At 42.4% G+C, this 19,865-nt stretch overlaps 1 protein-coding gene and 1 pseudogene across 3 annotated transcripts; one reads left to right on the top strand and one right to left on the bottom strand.

Moving 5' to 3' along the window:
* The first annotated feature begins 935 nt into the window (after window positions 1-935).
* LOC143562220 (uncharacterized) lies at window positions 936-16,357 on the top strand. Of its 3 annotated transcripts, none has more exons than XM_077050096.1 (10): window positions 936-1,104; window positions 1,469-1,512; window positions 11,096-11,213; window positions 11,300-11,420; window positions 11,502-12,079; window positions 12,909-13,176; window positions 13,360-13,642; window positions 13,742-13,906; window positions 14,457-14,915; window positions 15,886-16,357. In XM_077050096.1, exons 1-10 carry the CDS (start codon window positions 936-938, stop codon window positions 16,195-16,197), a joined length of 2,517 nt encoding a protein of 838 aa, XP_076906211.1. In that variant the 3' UTR covers window positions 16,198-16,357. The 3 variants fall into 3 exon arrangements, with proteins under 3 accessions (XP_076906211.1, XP_076906210.1, XP_076906209.1); XM_077050095.1 differs by having other exon boundaries at window positions 12,888-13,176; window positions 13,745-13,906; XM_077050094.1 differs by having other exon boundaries at window positions 12,888-13,176.
* A 1,689-nt stretch (window positions 16,358-18,046) lies between these two features.
* On the bottom strand, window positions 18,047-19,542 carry LOC143562203 (cytochrome P450 710A11-like; annotated as a pseudogene).
* Window positions 19,543-19,865: the final 323 nt, after the last annotated feature.

Below are 19,865 nucleotides of genomic sequence, written 5' to 3'. Positions count from 1 at the left end.
ATCAAATACTAGCAAAGTTTATGTATACAATGCATGGAAAATTAGTTACTTTTAACTAACTAGTGATAGGATATGCTCGTTGCGACGAAAACTGTTGATACGTTAATAATTCACCTATGATTGTCATCAACACAACTTGTTTCTTAATAAGAAAATCACATATATTTAGCGAATCTTTTTACTTTATTCAAAACTACATAACATAAACTGACTCGTGAAATACATTGTTATGTTAAAAAGTTTCTATAATCTGACCCGATGTTAGCGGAACAGATCTAACGTTGAAGTCTGATTCGAATGGTGGCCTTGACAAAGATTGACAATCATACTTTTGATAACTTTGAAACATGATTATGCAAACCACTTAACTTTCGAATTTAGTTTCACCTCTACTATTTGACTTTTATCATATCATTTAGTATTCTTAATACGCCCCTACTACTACTATTAGAATAGATACTCAATTAACGTTCAATGTGAGTATGCAAACTATGGTTTCAACTTTGAACATGTGTTAGTGGTTGTAAGTTTTTGATCTTAGCAACCTGGTTAGTATCAAAATGATTTAATCACCCAATTAATCAACATTCTTCACCATCACCGTTGTGGGGGGAAGTGGCCCCCTCCAAACCTTCCAAGGTGTCCCACTACGAATATCATTTCGAATGGTGTTATGATGTTGTTAATTGGTATAACTTCCGGAAAGTCGTATAAAAAATAAGTTTTATAAATTTAGGAATTCCAAAAAATAGACATGTTAATCTAAATTTCAAATTTACAAACAAAACAAAACAAAAAAAGTTTTTATAAATAGAGGAGAGGAGGGTTTTGAAAAGCTGCTTATTATTATTATTATTATTATACGTGGCGGACTTGAAACAAATTCATCCCCAATCAATCAGTGTTGTTGTTCCAAGTGCGGTGGTTTAGATCTGATGGCCAGCAGCAGAGGTAATTCCGGCGGAATTCCGGCGGCATCTAGGAAGATGGTACAGAGTCTCAAGGAGATTGTAAACGGCGCTGTATCGGATGCTGAGATCTACGCCGCCCTTAAAGACTCTAATATGGACCCTAATGAAGCCGTTCATCGTCTTCTCTCTCAAGGTTACCTTCATTACTATTATTATTACAAACTAGTTTTGTTTTTTTTCCCAAAAGCTGATTCAACGTGTGGGATTTATTTAGGGTTAATTAATTGAAAGAAACTGCAGCTGCTGTTATGATAAGATTCTATTACTTATATCTTATGTGTTTGATTTCGAGTTGCTTCATCTCATTGTTTGAATTTGATGACACCACACCACTGTTTAACTTCATAAAACAAACACCTGTTTTAACACCGCTTCCTGTTAAGTATTATAAATTTATGGTAAAGTTTTAGCATACCTAAGACCATATTATGATTATGATAAATATATATGTATTTGAACTTTGGTTCTAACATAAAGTTCTTATTTTTCTTTTGTAGATCCTTTTCACGTGGTGAAGAGCAAGCGAGAAAAGAAAAAAGAGGTGCGTGGGTTTATGTAGAGGTGTGAAGAAACACTAATCGACCCCGGGCTGATTACGGATAATCTGGGGGTTAAATAGATGTTTCCCACGAGGGGTTAGATCCGGCAAAGATGGTTCTTCTGATAACCTGCAAAACAGACACCGTGAGCTCGTCACTGAGAAGGGGGGGGTACCTCCTTGTGACCACCCTCCGGCGTGAGAATCAGACTAGATTGCTCTTGAATATAAGTGTATATTAAGAGATTGCTAGAGCAGATATTAGGTATAAGATGTAAGATACAAGATAAGATGAGATTATCATACCATTTGGGGTATTTATAGCCGAAGGTAGGTTTCCAAGAGGGTATAGCCGGCTGAATAGTATTCCTGTTCTACCAACTGTGGCCTACGCACGTGCCATGCTGGTAGTTGGTGGGTAGGCAGCGGCTGACAGTGACCAGGCCTGCTGTGTACTATTCCTTTTCCACCAACTGCAGGCTATGCACGTGGTATGACAGGAGTTGGTGAGTAGGCAGCGGCTAATAGTGACATACAGTACAAGAGCATGCTGCTCGCCATACTGTTGTCAATGAGCTGTCGTATCTCTGGTCAGATCTTTTGCCCATACCTCGTCAGGTACAGTACAAAAGATCCTCCAGTATCGTACGGACTGGCTCATTTGGGCGGGAGTATTCCCCCTCCCGCCTTTGTGCGGGATTGTTTCCCGGCTTTGCTCATTCATTCAGGTGACTACTGAATTATTTTGAGAGCTAAGTGCCTTGTGCGTGTAGCCTTGCTGCGCGGGTGGCCTTCCCTGATGGCTTGTATCAGCAGCTGCGGGAACAGGCGGAGTACTTCGCCATTGGGAGGCATTTCCTGCGGGAACAGCTTGCGTACTGCGCGTAAGGACGTCACGTCTCTGAGCATGGTGGGTCCTGCGGATCCAGTTGGTTTCTGCGCAGACGTCTCTCTTCAAGGTGAGTCCTGCGGGTCCAGCTGGGCTCTGCTGGGACCTACCTCTTCAAGTCCCCCCAGTCCAATGTTCTTCTCATGAATGTTTAATAAGTGAGGTGAACTTTTGGACTTAAGCAAAGGGTTTTTGAAAAGGGGTTTAGTTTTAAGGTTTTCCATGGGGATTCTTCCCGCGGAAGTCCTAATGTCACTTGCAGAAATTCCCGACTTTCCTGCTTGATCTTTGGGTATGATGCGGGTAGGTCTGTAACCTCCTCGCAAGTCGGGAGCGTTGAGTCCCACTTGTGTGGATTCTCCATGAGGTTTTGGTAGTTTTGAATATAGTGATCAATTATGTTAAAACCACCAATTCCATCTTGGAGTTTCAAACAATATAGTTCTCGACGTTCCCGCTATGCGGGGATGTTATTCCCGTTTCCGCAAGCATGGCCCAGAAAATCCTTCTTGGTTTCAATTCCCTGCGGAGCGCTAAGTATTTGAAGGGTTTTGCCTTGACACTGTACCCGCACTCGTCTTACGGTTACTTTACTTCCAAGGTATTCCTGGCGTCAATTCCCTGCGGGTGCTAAGTATGTGAAGGGTTTTGCCTTAACACTGTACCCGCACCCGTCTTATAGTTACTTGGTCGCTGAGGTATTCTTGGCTTCAATTCCCTGCAGGTGCTAAGTATGTGAAGGGTTTTGCCTTAACACTGTACTCGCACCTGTCTTATAGTTACTTGGTTGCCAAGGTAAGGGGTATTTTCCCGCTTACTTTTGAATCTTTTTGAAATTTTGAAATTCGAAGAGTTGGTGAAAGGATAAGAACAGTCCAAACTGTTGAAACGTCGTCCGACGGTTTCTTCTGACAGTGTCAGGACGTGCAGGAAGTTATGGCGACGTGACAGTATATGGTCATTCCAGGCGATTTTTCAGGCGCGTGGGCGCGATTTTTCGGGCGCGTGGCCGCAAAATTAATGGCACGCGTCCTTTCAACAGCTGTTGCCAGCTTGCTCATTGCCACCTGTCATAGTTTCATTGCACCTGCGATTTCTCTCTCTTCCGCATTAAATTCATCGCATTAATTGCGATGAGTATATAAAGGGGGAGAGGGTCTTTTGTAATTCACACTCTTCTCTTCTTATAAACGATTTCCGGCGAATACTTTCTGCCAAGCATTCTCCTGAAATCACTCTTCTTTACCTCCAAACCATGTCTTCTACTCACGATTTTGAAGCTGCTGCCGAAGAATCTGACGTGCACGTCGAGATCCCGACGTCTACGTCTGATAAAGACGATAAGAGCACTGCTGGCGAATGCCAGTGTGCTCTTCCGGCCGACCTCTATCGGTACGTCGTCCGGAAGTTCAAGTTCGAGTCGTTCGAGCCTGAGTTTCCGGAGCCACACCAGACGGTGTACGCTGCATTCTTCGTTTATGGGAATCTCAGGTTCCCATTGACGAAGTTTGTATACCGTGTCTTGGAGAGGCACGGCGTGCATCTGACGGAGGTACACCCGATGGCGATCGCCAAGATCCGCCACTTTGAGTGGGTGTGTCTCATTCTGAGCGTAGAGCCCCACGTAGATCGGTTGATGACCTTCTACTCCTGGAGGTGCATCCAGGGGTGGTACACCTTGGTCAATCGGATCAAGGGGTTGAAGATCTGCGCTACCGAGCGCAGTCTTCGGTCGTGGAAGCGTGAGTTTTTTATATCTCCGCTCGCGTCGTCCCCCCTGCGATGACCTTTAAGAATGGACGAGCACTCCCCGCCCTTCACGCCCTCAACTACCAGGAGGCGGAGTGGTTCGCCAAGATCTCCCGGGTCCAGACTCCGGTATACCGCTTTGCGGAGTCTGGGATGGTGATGCTTGGGATGAGCCGGGTGTGGAAGGAGGCGTCGCAGGTTCCCATCGTCCTCGAATACGGTTTGAATTCTGTCCCTTACGGTATGCTCTGTCTTCTTTGTTGATATAGGTTTTTCTTCTAACTGTTTATTTTTTTTTTATTTCAGAGGGGAATGACTTGCAGTCGCTCCTGCATCCGCGTGAGGCTGATGGTCCCGCTCGGATGGGTACTCGTGCTCTAGATGAGAATGAGTTGCCCATCCTTGAACAGACGGCGGATCGGTTCGTGGAGGTCTACCCGCCAGGCCACGAGATCCTGAGCGCCAGGCGGCCAGGTAAGGAGTTATTCAATCCTCGACCTCTCAATGCTGAAACCTCTGCTGGAATTCCTCAAATCTTGTGTTCTGATGAGGAATCCGGAAATGGTCCTCCGTTGGTGCGGAAAAAGAAGGTTGCCGGCGGGAAGGGGAAGGCGAAGGTTGCCTCCACTGCCGATCCGGTGCATCGGTCTGATTCAGAGACCGAAAGCGAGGAGGTGGCGGGGAACCCTGGTGGTGATAAGACCACTGCTCCGGAGGCTGAGACGACCGTCACCTCCGAGCAGCCCAGGACAACGACGGTGAGCGGCGTGAAGAGGCCGGCTCCATCGGGTTCGTCCCCGCCTGTTCGCACTTTTAGGCTCAAGAAAACCCGTAAGTACAAACTTTACTTTTTAACTTCATATATTTCCGCCATTATACTTATACCTTCTTTGTGCAGGCGTGGATGCTACCGCATTCCAGGGTGGAGCGGGGAGGAGCACCTCCGGACCCATGACGATAGGCTTGGTCAACCTACCTGAGGCGATGACCTAGGCGGCTGCGCCTGTTTCAGTTGCTGGTTCAGTTGCTCACCCAGTTGAGCCAACTGTGATGACATCTCCGCCGGCTGTCAGTGCCATATTTACTGAATCTTTCACTGAGCCGGCGGTGACTATTTCTGCGGGTACTTCCGCAGCGGCGACCACGGTTGTGAGTTCACCTCCGGTGAGTTCACCTCCGTTGGTTTCTACCGCGGCGGCCTCCATGCCTCCGAAGTCGGCAGCTACAGCCGATCATTCAGGTATACTTGGGGCTTTTCGCCAACCTCTGCCTCCTTCCCATCTGCCTGACCTCTTGGATGGATTTCCCTTGGATTCAGGTGATGGGTTTGGCTGCTATCGGCCTGTTGTCGACCCTACAGGTGCGTAGAGTTCTTTTGGCCTTTTTTTTTATATATCATCTTTTCCTAACTGCTTTTTGTTTTTTGCAGTGTCGGATTCCAATGAAGTGTATGTTCCACGATGGAACATCCGCCGAGGAACAACCCTTCGCACGCCTGTGGAGTGCGTGGAGAGGGCTCGTCACGCAGCTCCCAGTGGTGCGTTGGGGGAAGCAATGGCTAGCTACCAGGAGGGTAGGCTAACCAACGAGCTTCGGATTCTCTTGGCCCGGATGCAGCCGCGCGTCGAGCTGCTCTGTCGTGAAAACGACAAGTTAAAAGCAGCTCGTATTTAAGAAGTAGCTCAGGTGTGGGCTGTCCGGGAGGAGAACAAGAGGCTTGCCGCAGTGGCTGCGGAAAAGGAGAAGGCCTTCAAGGCCCTCGAGGTTGAAGTTCAGGCCCGGCTCGAGGCCCGTTCCAAGGCTGCCCAAGCTGTTAACGAATAGCTTCGGGTGGCTAAGGAAACTGCACGGAACGCAACCGAGAGGGCCACCAAGGCTGAAGCTGTTGCTGAGCCTCTACGCCTCGAGAATGAGGAACTTAAAGCCAAACTAGAGGCGCTCCAACAGGCTCATGATGCCTTGGCGATGGAAGACGCCAAGAAGCTCCAAGAGATCTTGGACCAGAGGGGGGTGCTTGACCATACTGAGCGGAAGCTAAAGGGCGTTGAATAGGCTGCGGCTAAAGAAGTGTTGCTTGCCAACCTCAACAAAAGTGAAGCCGAACGCGCCCGTAACCAAGCTCAAGCTGCCCTCCAGGAAGCTCTGGTTACCAAGGAATGGCTTCTTCGAGAAGCGTTGTCGCAGGTAAGCTTAGCTTCAAAATGTCTCCACGCTTTTCTTTGTAAATAGAAAAGGTGTTGATACTTGTATTTTTTCTTGTAGGTTGTGCATCGAGTCTTCACGGACACATCATACGACGATGCCATGAGCGCAGCCCTCAACGCTTCTCACGAGGATGGGGAAAAGGCTGGCTTCCTGCTTGGTCTAGGGTTCGTTGAGAAAGGCATCCCGCCTTCCAACTTCCCTTTATATAATGTTGATACTGAAGCTGTATATGACCAAGCAGTGAATCAGTATGCCGCCTTCCCGCATCCGGTGGTGGAGAAGGTGAACGAAGTTGCTGCTGCTGATGATGGGCTAGCCATTATAAAGACCTTCCTTGAACCGCCACAGCCAACTGATGGTGCGGGTACAAGTGGGTTTGGAGGGAGTGGTCCTGAAGCTTGAACCTTAAGATCCCTTCCCACTGTTAGGACAGGTTTAGCTTGTATATAGATTTATTTTCTTGTAGGCGGGTAGTTACCCGGCCATTCTTGTAATGAATTATTATGAAATATAAATCTTTGTGCGGGTAAGACCGCTACTTTCACTGGATGACTTGCTTTATAAACGTTATATGACTTGCTCATGCATACTTTAGTTTAAATTAGCAATTTTTCAAGTGTTTAGAATAAGTTAACCTTTGAACGTGGTAGATAATAGGTTGAAGTTTTGCTTCCTCCTTCGTGATTGTGCTGGTAGGACCGTCACTTGCACTTAGTAGGATGGCTAAACTTTACCTATATCTGACCTGCGTTGAGGTTTTCCTCATCTTTTTGTTAGAAATTTTCTAAGTGTTTAAAATAAGTTAACCTTTGAACGTGGTAAATAATAGTTTGAAATTTTGCTTCCCCCTTCGTGATTGTGCGGGTGAAACCGTCACTTGCACTTGGTAGGATGGCTAAACTTCACCTACATCTGACCTGCGTGGAGGTTTTCCTCATCCTTCTGTTAGAAATTTTCTAAGTATTTTGAATAAGTTAACCGTTCGACGCGCGGTTGTCAATAGGTTAGTTCGGTTTCCTCTCATGATTTGTGCGGTTAGGACCGGCACTTTCATTTAGTGGGATGACCAAAGTTTACCTATGACTGACCTGCGTGAAGGTTTGCCGTTTTTTGGGTTTATGCGGGTTTTGCCGCCTTCCCCACGCAACGACTTTCCACGTAATTATGCGGTGAGTACCGGCATCAGTGTTGAATAAATTAACCGTTCGACGCACGGTTGTTAATAGGTTAGTGTTCAGTTTCCTCTATCATGATTCGTGCGGATAGACCGGCACTTTCATTTAGTGGGATGACTGAACTTTTCCTTTAACTGACCTGCGTGAAGGTTTGCCGTTTTTTGGGTTTATGCGGGTTTTGCCTCCTTCCCCACGCAACGACTTTCTTTCACACTTATGTATGCGGTGAAGACCGGCATATCCGTGTGGAAAGTTCATAAGTATAAATGTAAAATCATCAGCGTCGATGTTCAAAGGAGAATCATTTCCATTAGAAGTGGCTCTGGGCCTTTTCTTTACAAATTTGGAATTAATCTACACGCAAACTGTGTAATTGAGCTCCCTTCCATGTTGTTGGGATGGGAGTGCCATCGAGCCGATATGCATCTGGTTCGGGATCTCGTTGTTTACGCAGTATGTAGTCTCCAACATTGAAGCTGCAATTTTATTCGTGTTTTCCCCAACTGGGGTTCTACACGCGTCAGCCTGCTCAGCGTTCGTTACGCCACGAGGTGCGCGAGCGTCCCATCTCTGACAAATGCTTCGACGATGTCCTTTACGTCTGTGCATTCTTCAGTGTTGTGGCCTTTTGTCCTGTGAAAGTCACAGTATTTGCTCCGATCAGCATTGTGACGATGTCGGATTATTGGAGCCTTTGGCCATGGGAGCTCCTCAGTGGCGAATATCTCGGTGACGCTTTTGGTGAGTGGCTTCCATCTGGAGTTCTGGTTCGACTGTACGTTATCCCTTCCGCCTAACCGGTGTTGCAAGCCGGCGGTAAGGACGTTGTCTTCTCTTGTTTTCTGGGTGTAGAGGTTTGTGCTCTGAGGGAGATCTCTACCCAGTTGCTTCTCCGTTTCCGCAAAGCGTTTAGCTGCTGTCATGATGGCATCCCATGTGGATGGCATGCCATCTCTACCCGTTTAGGTGCGGATGAGCTCTGGGTCGTTCGCGCCCTAGATGAAAGCAGCGCGAACAAGATCTTCGCTAATATTACCCAGACTTAGCTTCTTTGAGTTGAAGCGAGTGATGAAGTCTGGCAAAGATTCATCTTCCTCTCGAATGCAATTGGATTGTCCATTGCTCCTCGGTATACTTTCTTTGTTGGCTGAAGTGTTGGCTAAACTTCTGCTGGAAGTCTTCCCAATCGTAGATGTGGTGGACCGGTAGACGATCGAACCACGCTCTAGCTGCCCCAACAAGCGTCATTTGGAACATGTAACACCACGTAGGTTCCGTCCAACTACTGACGGTTGCCCCCGCTATGAACCTGTTCAAATGATCGTCTGGATCAGATGTACCATCGTAAGTGCCGATGTTGGACATCTGTTTGGCACTTTTCGGGACGATTGCTTCCGCAATGTCCCTTGCAAATTTGGACGTTCCCGCCTTTGCAGCAGTTGGTGTAAATGTTTTGGAGAAGTCACGTGGGTTTCCACCCGCGTTTTTTGGTTTGAAGGTTTCTCCAAAACGCCTTCTCGGTTGGGGGTCCGTTTCCTTACGCTTCCCTTTCGCCCTATGACGAGGGTTTGCGTCACTATCGGATTCCTCCGAATCATCGTCCAAGTACTCTCCGAATTCCTCAGGCTGTTGGAGTGAACGTAAGCGTTCATCCAACTCAGCTTGGAATTCTTTTTGACGTGCTTCCGCCCACGCTTTAACTTCATCGAGTGTTTGTCGGGGGAGCCTCGTTCGTTGTCTCTCTAACTGGGTATCGGTGAATCCCAGTGGGCGATTATTTACTGCACTTGCCCCAGCTTGGGTAACTGGGGTAGTGTTCGTAAAATTTACTGCACTTGCCCCGGCTTGGGTAACCGGGGTAGTGTTCGTAAAAACTGTGTAGTCGCCGGTATTCCCCCCAGTAGCTGGGGTTGTGGTTACCGGAGTTTCTTTAACCATCTTTCCAGAAGTTTGATAAAACTGAAAAGAAATGAAGTTCTAGCTTTTATGCACGGATGGCGCCAATGAAGAAACACTAATCGACCCCGGGTAGATTACGGATAATCTGGGGGTTAAATTGATGTTTCCCACGAGGGGTTAGATCCGGCAAAGATGGTTCTTCTGATAACCTGCAAAACAGACACCGTGAGCTCGTCACTGAGAAGGGGGGGGGTACCTCCTTGTGACCACCCTCCGGCGTGAGAATCAGACTAGATTGCTCTTGAATATAAGTGTATATTAAGAGATTGCTAGAGCAGATATTAGGTATAAGATGTAAGATACAAGATAAGATGAGATGATCATACCATTTGGGGTATTTATAGCCGAAGGTAGGTTTCCAAGAGGGAATAGCCGGCTGAATAGTATTCCTGTTCTACCAACTGTGGCCTACGCACGTGCCATGCTGGTAGTTGGTGGGTAGGCAGCGGCTGACAGTGACCAGGCCTGCTGTGTACTATTCCTTTTCCACCAACTGCAGGCTATGCACGTGGTATGACAGGAGTTGGTGAGTAGGCAGCGGCTAATAGTGACATACAGTACAAGAGCATGCTGCTCGCCATACTGTTGTCAATGAGCTGTCGTATCTCTGGTCAGATCTTTTGCCCATACCTCGTCAGGTACAGTACAAAAGATCCTCCAGTATCGTACGGACTGGCTCATTTGGGCGGGAGTATTCCCCCTCCCGCCTTTGTGCGGGATTGTTCCCGGCTTTGCTCATTCCTTCAGGTGACTACTGAATTATTTTGAGAGCTAAGTGCCTTGTGCGTGTAGCCTTGCTGCGCGGGTGGCCTTCCCTGATGGCTTGTATCCGCAGCTGCGGGAACAGGCGGAGTACTTCGCCATTGGGAGGCATTTCCTGCGGGAACAGCTTGCGTACTGCGCGTAAGGACGTCACGTCTCTGAGCATGGTGGGTCCTGCGGATCCAGTTGGTTTCTGCGCAGACGTCTCTCTTCAAGGTGAGTCATGCGGGTCCAGCTGGGCTCTGCTGGGACCTACCTCTTCAAGGTGCTAAATGGTTCGTGTTCACAGGTTGAACTTGAACACGACACTCGTGTTTACGGGTTGACACCAACACAAACTGTGTAACCTGAAACGAAATTTATTTTCGTGTTTTTGCATATTAACTAAACACTTTTACAATAAAAACATGAATGACATAAAATAGTTATGTAACTTACGTTTCTCTGTTAACTTTTCAAGTTTGGCATAAATTACTTACACTCAGCCGGACTCGTTTAGACTAAACCTAAACCCACAAATTTCGTGTTAGGTTTGTTTTATGTCAGAAATTCACACCCTTAGGTTTGAACGAGGCACAAAGCATATGCTGTTTCACCCTTTCCCAAAACTTATATTTTACAGCCTTACCTTTTTTATTTGCATTTATACTGTTTTTTCTGACCTGTACTGTTTGTGTGAATCTTTCTTGCACTCATGGTTCATTGAATTTCTTGTATACAATGAATTTAAAAATCTTTCAATCTACTGAAAGCTGGGGACTGTCTTGTTTACCGTGTTTAGCTCTTCAAAGTCTTTTTACATCAAATCTCCAATATAAATAGTTTGGTTTATCTTTATTTGCATCAGTTTAAGGATACAACGGAATCTAGACCTCGTGGTGGCGGTAGCACTTCAAACCGTGCTTCTAGAAGCGGTACAGACCGTTATACTGGACGTGGTGGTTCCTCACAGTTTAGCTCATCTGGTATATGGGTGTTTCCTTTTTGTAAAGAATTCAATAATCTGTAATTATAAATTCTATATTAATTCTTATTTAACACATTTTTATAGAATCTGGTGGCTTACATGGAAAATCCAAAAGGGAAAACGGGACAAGTTCCTACACAAGTTCATTTGCACCATCTTATGGAGCTGCACCAACTAATACAAATCGAACACCTCCAGCTTACAGGTACTGAAAATTTCTTGGACCTTTTTCTTGTTTTTAGTTGTTCCCACATGTTTGTTTATCAATAGTTTCTTGCTACTGCAGTGGTTCTGTTGACTATGATAATAAAGCATCGACTTTCAGTGTAACTGACAATACAGCAACCGTTTCACAACAACCACCTCCTGCCTTTCAATCCTCTTGGGGTGCACCTGGTCAAAAGTCAATGGCTGACATTGTGAAAATGGGCAGACCACAAAACAAGGCTTACAGCACCCAGGTTCCACCCCAGCCTCCATCAACACATTACGATGACTATGCTTCAAAAGCTCCAATCACGCATGGAGAACAACATGATAGTTATCATGCTTTTAATGATGATGACTGGCCTGTTGAGCAGCCACAAACCGTTAGTGTGCAATCTGTAGTGGGGCCTGAGCCACACGTGGAGTCTGAGAATGTGGATTACGAAAGAAGCAATCAATATGTTGATTCTCAGACTGAAGAGGGTCATGCAGAAAATGAAAGCGAAGATCATGTCTATGAAGATCATACTGCACAACATGTTTCAAGCAGAAATATACAAGAAGATGCAGCTGCGAGTGCACCTAATTATGATAATGATTTGTATAAAAACATGGATTCCTTTCATCCTGAGGATCATGCATATGAGTGCCAGGAAGGTATGTTCTTGGTACCAAACTGACATGTACTCTTTTATAATATGTGATATTGTATAATGGGTTAGGTTATAATAGGAAGTATAGTTTTTGTAGGAAGAATAAGAAGTAATCTTGTCCATTAATTTTGAACATGGAGGGTTGAGATTAGTTTAGGAGGAAAACAAGTGTGAACACAAGGGAAAGGGTATAAAAGGAATAACACATTTGTTGACTTTCTCTCTTCACATGCAAGGCACATATCAAATTCCCCTATCATTTTTAAACATCCATAACTTTTTTTTACTACGTTTTTATTGAAAAACAAATTCACCACAATAACCAGTGTCTTTTTATCTTTAATATGAGTACCATATTGTAATATAAAAATTAAAAAAAAATTAGTGGGTTTTTACAAATTGGGTTTTACAAAATTGTGTTATACAATAGTATTTTTCATTTTGTTTTTTTTTAATTGTGTTTTTTCCATTGTATTTTTTACATTGTGTCATACAATTTTGTTTTTTATTGTGTTTTTTTTTCATTGTGTTTTTTTTCATTGTGTTTTTTACATTGTGTTTTTCATTGTGTTTTTTCGAACTTTTCCGGCGATGTGGTGGCGGTGGGTGACAGTTGTGGTGGTGGTGGGCGGTGGAGTGGTGGTGGTTGTAGGAGATGAGTGAAGATATAATTGGGTTTTATGTAAGTGGGTTTTAAGATTAAAGTAAATGGGTTTTGATATTTAGGTGATAGACTAAAATACCCTCCTTCCTAGCATTCTTAGGAAAATCAAACTTCTTATTTGAACCTAAAATGAACTTTGTTTGTTTAGCTGAACAAGATGATGCGTTAGCAACTGCAGTGAGTGCAAACATGCAGCAACTTAATATCCAAGACGAAAGACATTTGGATGAACCAGAAGATGATGCTCCTTCTGTAGTAATTCCAAATCATCTTCAAGTTCAAACTGCTGATTGCTCACATTTGAGTTTTGGGAGCTTTGGTTCTACTACAATGAATCCCGGGTTTTCTGAATCTTTTACATCTAGACAGTTAAGAAACAAAGTAGAAGACACACCTGCTGAGGTGGATCCTTCATCTGTTCGGCCATCTGAAACCAGGTATAAATCTTTCTTTCAATATTACAGGTGGCATTATGTTTGTTCATTTAACTAAATGAACAAAACAAACAAACTTCTTGTTGAACAGTTTGGTTTTTTAAGGGCCTAGATAAAACATAACCCAACTGTATATTTTAATATATTTTCTTTTGGATTTAATTGGTTTACAATACTCTTTTGCAGAAATTCTGAGTATTTTGGTGACGAGTCTATAATAACACCAGAGAACAATCCAGCTCTTCGAACAGGACCAAGTTCTGGGAATTATGATTTACCTTCTGGTTCACAAAGAGACGGTTTGAAGCAAGAAAATGCTGAGGTGGCACATGGGAATCAATTTGGCTTCCCTTCATCTACACCTGGATCTGGTTATTCATTTGATAGTACCCAACTTTTGAACCCGGGTTTCCCTCAATCTCAAACATCTACACAGATGCCAGACACAATTCCGTTTTCAAACGTTATGGTATGGTTATATAACTGCCGCTCTTTTATTTCTTTTACAAAAGTGACAATAAAGTTTTCAAGATTTGATTTTTTTAATTTTTTTTGGTGAATTTTGCAGCAGGCTGCATATACAAACTCGTTGCCAAACCCGTTGGCGGCAAATGGTCATCCAGTTAGAGAATCGGATCTTTCATACTCACCGTTCCCTGTTAGTCAATCAATGGCTACTAAATATGCCAACTCAGCGCCTTCTATCAGTGGGTCACCAATTTCTATGACAGAGGTATTGTGAAGAATTTAAGATGCCATCGTTCTTCTAGGCCTGCAAACAAACCCAACGTGCACAAATTGTTTGTTTTAACTTTAATTAAACAAACAGGGTTTTATTATTTGTGTTTGTTTAGTTCGTTCGCTAACAATATAAACAAACGATTATAACTGAAGTAAGCTAGCTAAACCTAATTTTATAAGTAAATGTGAAGAACAATGTGTCGTACCTAAAAAGTTATTAAAACTAGACTAAGCTGTAACATGCTTATAATTTTTTATTTTTAAAATGAATACATTAATGAATGTAAATAGACGAGAACTTAAAACAAACGTAAGCTAACGAACATGAATGAACATAAGTGAATGAACAAGACATGTGTTCGTGTTCGTTTGTTTATTTAATAAACGAATTTCCAGCAAACGGTCCACTGAACATTTGGTTTGCTTACAAGCTTATGTTCATCCATATAGAATCTGAAATCTCCGAATCTAAGCTTCTGTATATGAAGAGTATTGTTTTACTTTTTGCATATAGTGACTAAATTGCTTTATTGTTCATGCAGGCTTTAAAGACTGGTGTTTTTTCATCATCTCAACCGACACAGCAGACACCACCTGGCAACACCATTCCTACCGGGCCCGCTCTTCCACACCACCTTCTGCACCCGTACTCTCAACACACTCTACCATTGGGCCCGTTTGCAAACATGATTAGCTACCCATTCTTACCACAAAGTTATACATACATGCCATCTGGATTTCAACAAGCGTTTGCTGGTAATAGCAGTTATCATCAACAGTTGGCAGCCATTCTTCCTCAATATAAAAACAGTGTTTCTGTTAGTAGTTTGCCTCAGTCTGCAGCTGTTCCTTCGGGTTATGGGTCGTTTGGTAATTCTACAGCACTTCCTGGAAACTATCAAGTTAATCAACCTGCAGGCCCTGCTGGTTCCAATTTAAGTTACGATGATGTGTTGAATGCTCATTATAAAGAGAACAGTCCGTTGCTCTGTCTTCAACAGGTATTATTTTCATTTACATTTTGTTATCTACTTCTGAAAAAAAAATGATAAGTGTGTTGAAAATCACCAAAGTATGTGTTATTGAAACATAAAACCCAAGTCATTTTAATTTTATCTAGATTGTTATTAAATACGTATTATATTTGCAATCAGTTTTAACACTTATTTATAATGATTTTGGGTTGCAAGTCGCCAAAAAGTATGTGAAGAAATACTATAAAACATAAGTCATTTTGCTATTGCATAATATTTTTTATCGTTTTATAATCTTTGTACAAAAAAGCAAATGAGTGCCATAAGTTTGTTGTTAATACTATAAAGCATAAGTCACTTTATTCAAATATTGATTTTATTGAAATAATATTAATCATAATAACCCTAATATTTATAATCTTATAATCTTGGGTTGAAAGTTGCCAAAAAGCATGCTATTAATACTTTGAAAACATAAGTCTTTTTGTTATTGAATTAATAGTATGTTCTTATAATAATCTTGGACAAAAAGGTTAAAAAGAGTGTCAAGGTACGTTATTAATACTATAAAATATAAACCATTTTTTTTAAAATCTAGATTGTTATTGAAGTAATATTGTATCTTTAATTATAATATAATCCAATTTTATTATAATCTTGGGTTGTAAGTTGCGTAAAAACATGTTATTAATACGATAACAGCCCGCCATTTTGTTATTGAATTAATATTATATATGTAATCATTGTAACACTAATTTATTATAATAATGGGCAAAACAATAAATGTGTTGTAGCTCGTTAAAAGTATGCTATCAATACCATAAAACATAAGCTGTTTAATTGGAGTCTAGATTTTCATTTTTATTGAAATAATTTTATTATTGTAAAAATTATTGTTTTGACATGTTACCCAATTTACCCTGCCCAATAGTCTGCCTTGTATGTTATATACTATTTTTTTAATGATCTGTCACTTGCATTTTTGGAATGGTTTCAGAACGAGAACCCAGCAATGTGGGTTCATGGAAGCGGTTCAAGAACAATGTCGGCTGTACCAGGAAGCACATATTACGGTTTCCAGGGTCAAAACCAGCAGCCAAGTGGGTTCAGGCAAGGTCAACAACCGCAGCAACAGCAGCCGCCTTCACAGAGTTTCGGTGGGCCCACTCTCAATTACCCAAATTACTATCATTCTCAGACAGGAATTTCCCAGGAGCATCAACTACAACAAAACCCCAGGGACGGATCCCTTGTTGGTGGGTCCCAAGGTCAAGCAACACCTCAGCAGCAGTCACAACAGCTATGGTAAAACGGCTACTAATCGGTTTCATACCCGGCTCGAGTTTTTCAGGGTCTTGTAGCTGCTGCTGCTCTGTGCCTTGAGAGGTTGTATTTTTACTGCTACTACTACTACTAGTGGTTTATGGTTATGGTTCTCGGTTAGTTTGTAGGAACGTTCACGCGTGCTAATTTTTGTTAGTTCTTGACTCTTATTTATTTAATGTTCCTCGCTGTTTCGGTTTTTGCTGCTTTACTTTTATGGTGTTAATTCCTGGTTTGTTCTCAAGTAATTTATAGGTTTTGATGATGAAGTGTTTCATCTGGTTCCAGTTATGTCTGATCATATATGTTCTCAACACATATTTATCGTTGGCAAAGATATCTAGACGTTGATCTTATGTGGGTTTTGGAACGATAATCAGTTAGAACGAAGACACGCTGCAACATCTTTTTGCAAATATTATCAAGAAATGGCAGTTCTGCATTAACCATAGCCGCACACTATAATAAACCAACTTTACTGACCCATCTGAAGTTGATGACAATGCCCTATAAGAAACACAAGAGGAAGAACTAAAGATACGGTTTCTTATGTATAAAGCAAATAAAAATAAACATAAAAATAAAAACTTTTGGCTGCAGAATCTAACTTCATCAAGAAAGTGGGCTTGCTTAAACTGTATCATCAGTTATCACCATTATCATACACTGAAAGGAGAAATAAAAAACAGCCCTTGCTTTGATCATTTCACCTCGCATACAGTAACCATGTATAATTGAATTTTATGTCGCTATGTCCGGAACCTTACCTCTCTCAACCATGATGTTTATAATAGCCTCAGGCAGCTTCTTCTACTTTACCTTCCTTGCAAAATGCATGAAGTAATGCAGTAAAGTTTCACACATCCAAATAAATCTTTTCATCCTTCGTTTCTTTTAGCATCTTACATGCCTCGTCCGAACGATATTAGGCTTGCAGTTTTTTGTTCCATTAGCCTGAGCAAAGCAACCGCTGTAACATTATTACGAAACTTGCAAAGCCCCTTAATCATTGTATTATACATAACTACAAACATCAGGTTCACAAACTTTTTGTTTAATGAGCTTCTTGAATAACTACAGTTCTCTGCTTCAACAATCCTACCTTCTAGGACGAGTCCCTTTAAGAGTGCAGTAAATATGAACAAGTTTGGTGCAATAGCTCAATTTTTTTTTACTCACAAACCCTAACGTCGTGGTCTTTCTTGATTATTATCTCAATCGACACGTCTCGTATGCATCGATTCGACGTTGTTCATCATCGATTGAAGGTATGTAATCTTTGTTGGATGTCGCTATTCACAAATAGTTTACTCACGATTGATTTTGTTTGATTCCAATTTTTTTTATGTTTTCATTTGGGCATGATTTTTTTGGGTCGAAAGAAATAATGACATAAACTTTGGTTATATAATTTTTTGTTAATTAATGATAACGTGAAAATCCACACGTTCAGACCTAAAAGTTTTGGGCTACACCGTTTTTAATCTATAAATTCAATAACAAAAGTCGTTTTTTTATTTTTGGTTCGGTATCTTGTTCGGTTTTCGTTACATGCAAAACCATACCAAACCAGAACATTGGTTTTTGAATAATAAAATAAAACCAAACCATTGGTTTTATATTGGGTTTGATTATTTTGGTACGATTATATTAGTTATTTTGGTTACGGTTCGATTTTTCAGTCTCATGCACACTCTTATCGAGTGATAGTTATATAAGAGTCAAAGGACATTTATTGATTATTCATGGATAAACACCTTGTCACATTTATTAACCGTATAATTTGAAACAAACACGGCTTGTTTTAATCTTACGAGACAGATCTACTTTTAACCTTACGAGATACATCTCCGTGTTTGACAACACAACTTAAAGCCGTCACGTGGATCGATAGTAGGAAGATACACAATCTCATCACAGCCCTCCATTCGATCTCTCTTGAAATCAAACAATGCAGTAAACATCGCGATAAAAAGAACCAAATGATTAATCGCGTATCTCTGCCCCACACATTGGTGGGCCCCGACTCCGAACGCCAAGTAGTTTCTCTTGTAAACCCGTTCCTCTCGCCTTTCCCCCATAAACCGGTCCAGGTCAAACCGTTCCGGATCAACAAACCCTTGAAAGGAAGATTGAAACACCGAAGGGAAAACTATCGCGCCCTTGGGAATCGTGTACGATTCCGTTAACCGGAAGTCTTCACCGGCGACATGCGGAATCATCGCCGCTGGTGTTCTGTACCAAATAACTTCCTTCGCCACCGCCTCCGTGTACCGCAGTTCCTTCATCTGGTCAAATGTGATTAACTTATCCAACTCCGGCGACCTCTTCCCTAACCTTCATTAAAACCTCAGGATGCGAATCCAGCAACGCCACGGCCCAAAGCAACGACGCGGTTGAGGCGTCTTGTGCGGCGAAGAGAAAATCGAAGAGATGACGTGCGATCTCGGTGCTGCCGGAGTGCGGCAGTTTTTTTTCACCGGCGATTTCGTTAATGACTCTTGCATCCAGAAATCAACTAAACACGTAGGAGGATGCACACCGGACTTCATCTTCGTCTTACTGTCATCAACACAACCGGCAAGCGTCTCAACGAGTTTGTTAACTGCTAATTGCGCGTCTCTAAACGCAAATCCAGGTAAATCAATGGGTAGTTTTGTTAAACCTTGACTGAAGAAGTTATAATCCGATTTGAATCGGGTTTTTAATTCATTACTCAAATACGGTCCAACGAAAACGTTCTGACTCGTTTCTAAATTCATATCACGGCAGAGCGATTGGAGAGTAATTGATTTGGATTCTGGCCAAGTATTCATGTGCTTGAGGATAATGTGTTGTTGAAGCTGAATGTAAGTCGATAGAGCTTTCGCAGTAAAGTTAGGAGCAATACGACTTCGTAAGTCCTTGTGTTGTTGTCCCGTAAGGTATAGAATATTATGCTCGCCAAACAAGGTTTTACCGAACGGATAAACGACGAGATGGAAGGCGTCTGGACGGACGTTAGTGAAAACTTTACGTGAAAGGTCCGTGGATTGGATGAACACGATGAATTTGCCGATAATGTAGTTAACGGAATATCCGGTGTGGGAGGATTTAGCCATCGTGGACTGACGGTCCCAGAATGACGTCGGATTGCGGATAAGGGAAATCACGTTGCCGGTGAATGGGAACACGAAATTTGGACCCGGAGCTGAGCGTTTCTTGTGTAAGTCAACAGAATTATGAATGCAGTTATGGTTAGAATGTAGGGAGCTAGCCATATGAAAATGGCGGGAAGTGATTCCATTGGAAGTTGGTTTAGAGATGACGGTGGTGTTTGGAAAGTTGTGGGGTTTAAATAGAGTTTAAGTGATTAGGCAACTGAATTGTTATTGTTTAGTCAGATACCAGAAAATTGGTTATAATTGGTTTTGTTTAATCATTGGTTATATTATGTTTTGTGATGCATATTACAATAAGCAGATCCTAGTTGCTTTTCTTAAATAAATAGTTTTGGTAGATATGTGAGTGATATTGGTCATATTACATTTAGGATATTTTGGTTAGTACTAAAGATGTGGCTTACGATTAGTTTTATTTGTTAAAGGACATGAACATCCTACGATTATGCTCTCACCAGCAGCCTCACATATTTTATGGTTTTGAAATGCATTT

This window comes from Bidens hawaiensis, unplaced genomic scaffold (genome assembly GCF_021521415.1).
Source record: "Bidens hawaiensis isolate Kalapana, Puna unplaced genomic scaffold, B.hawaiensis_p1.1 tig00020919_1, whole genome shotgun sequence".
Lineage (NCBI taxonomy): Eukaryota > Viridiplantae > Streptophyta > Magnoliopsida > Asterales > Asteraceae > Bidens > Bidens hawaiensis.
Note: the sequence above shows the minus strand (reverse complement) of the source record. Positions and strands in the feature narration are given on the sequence as shown.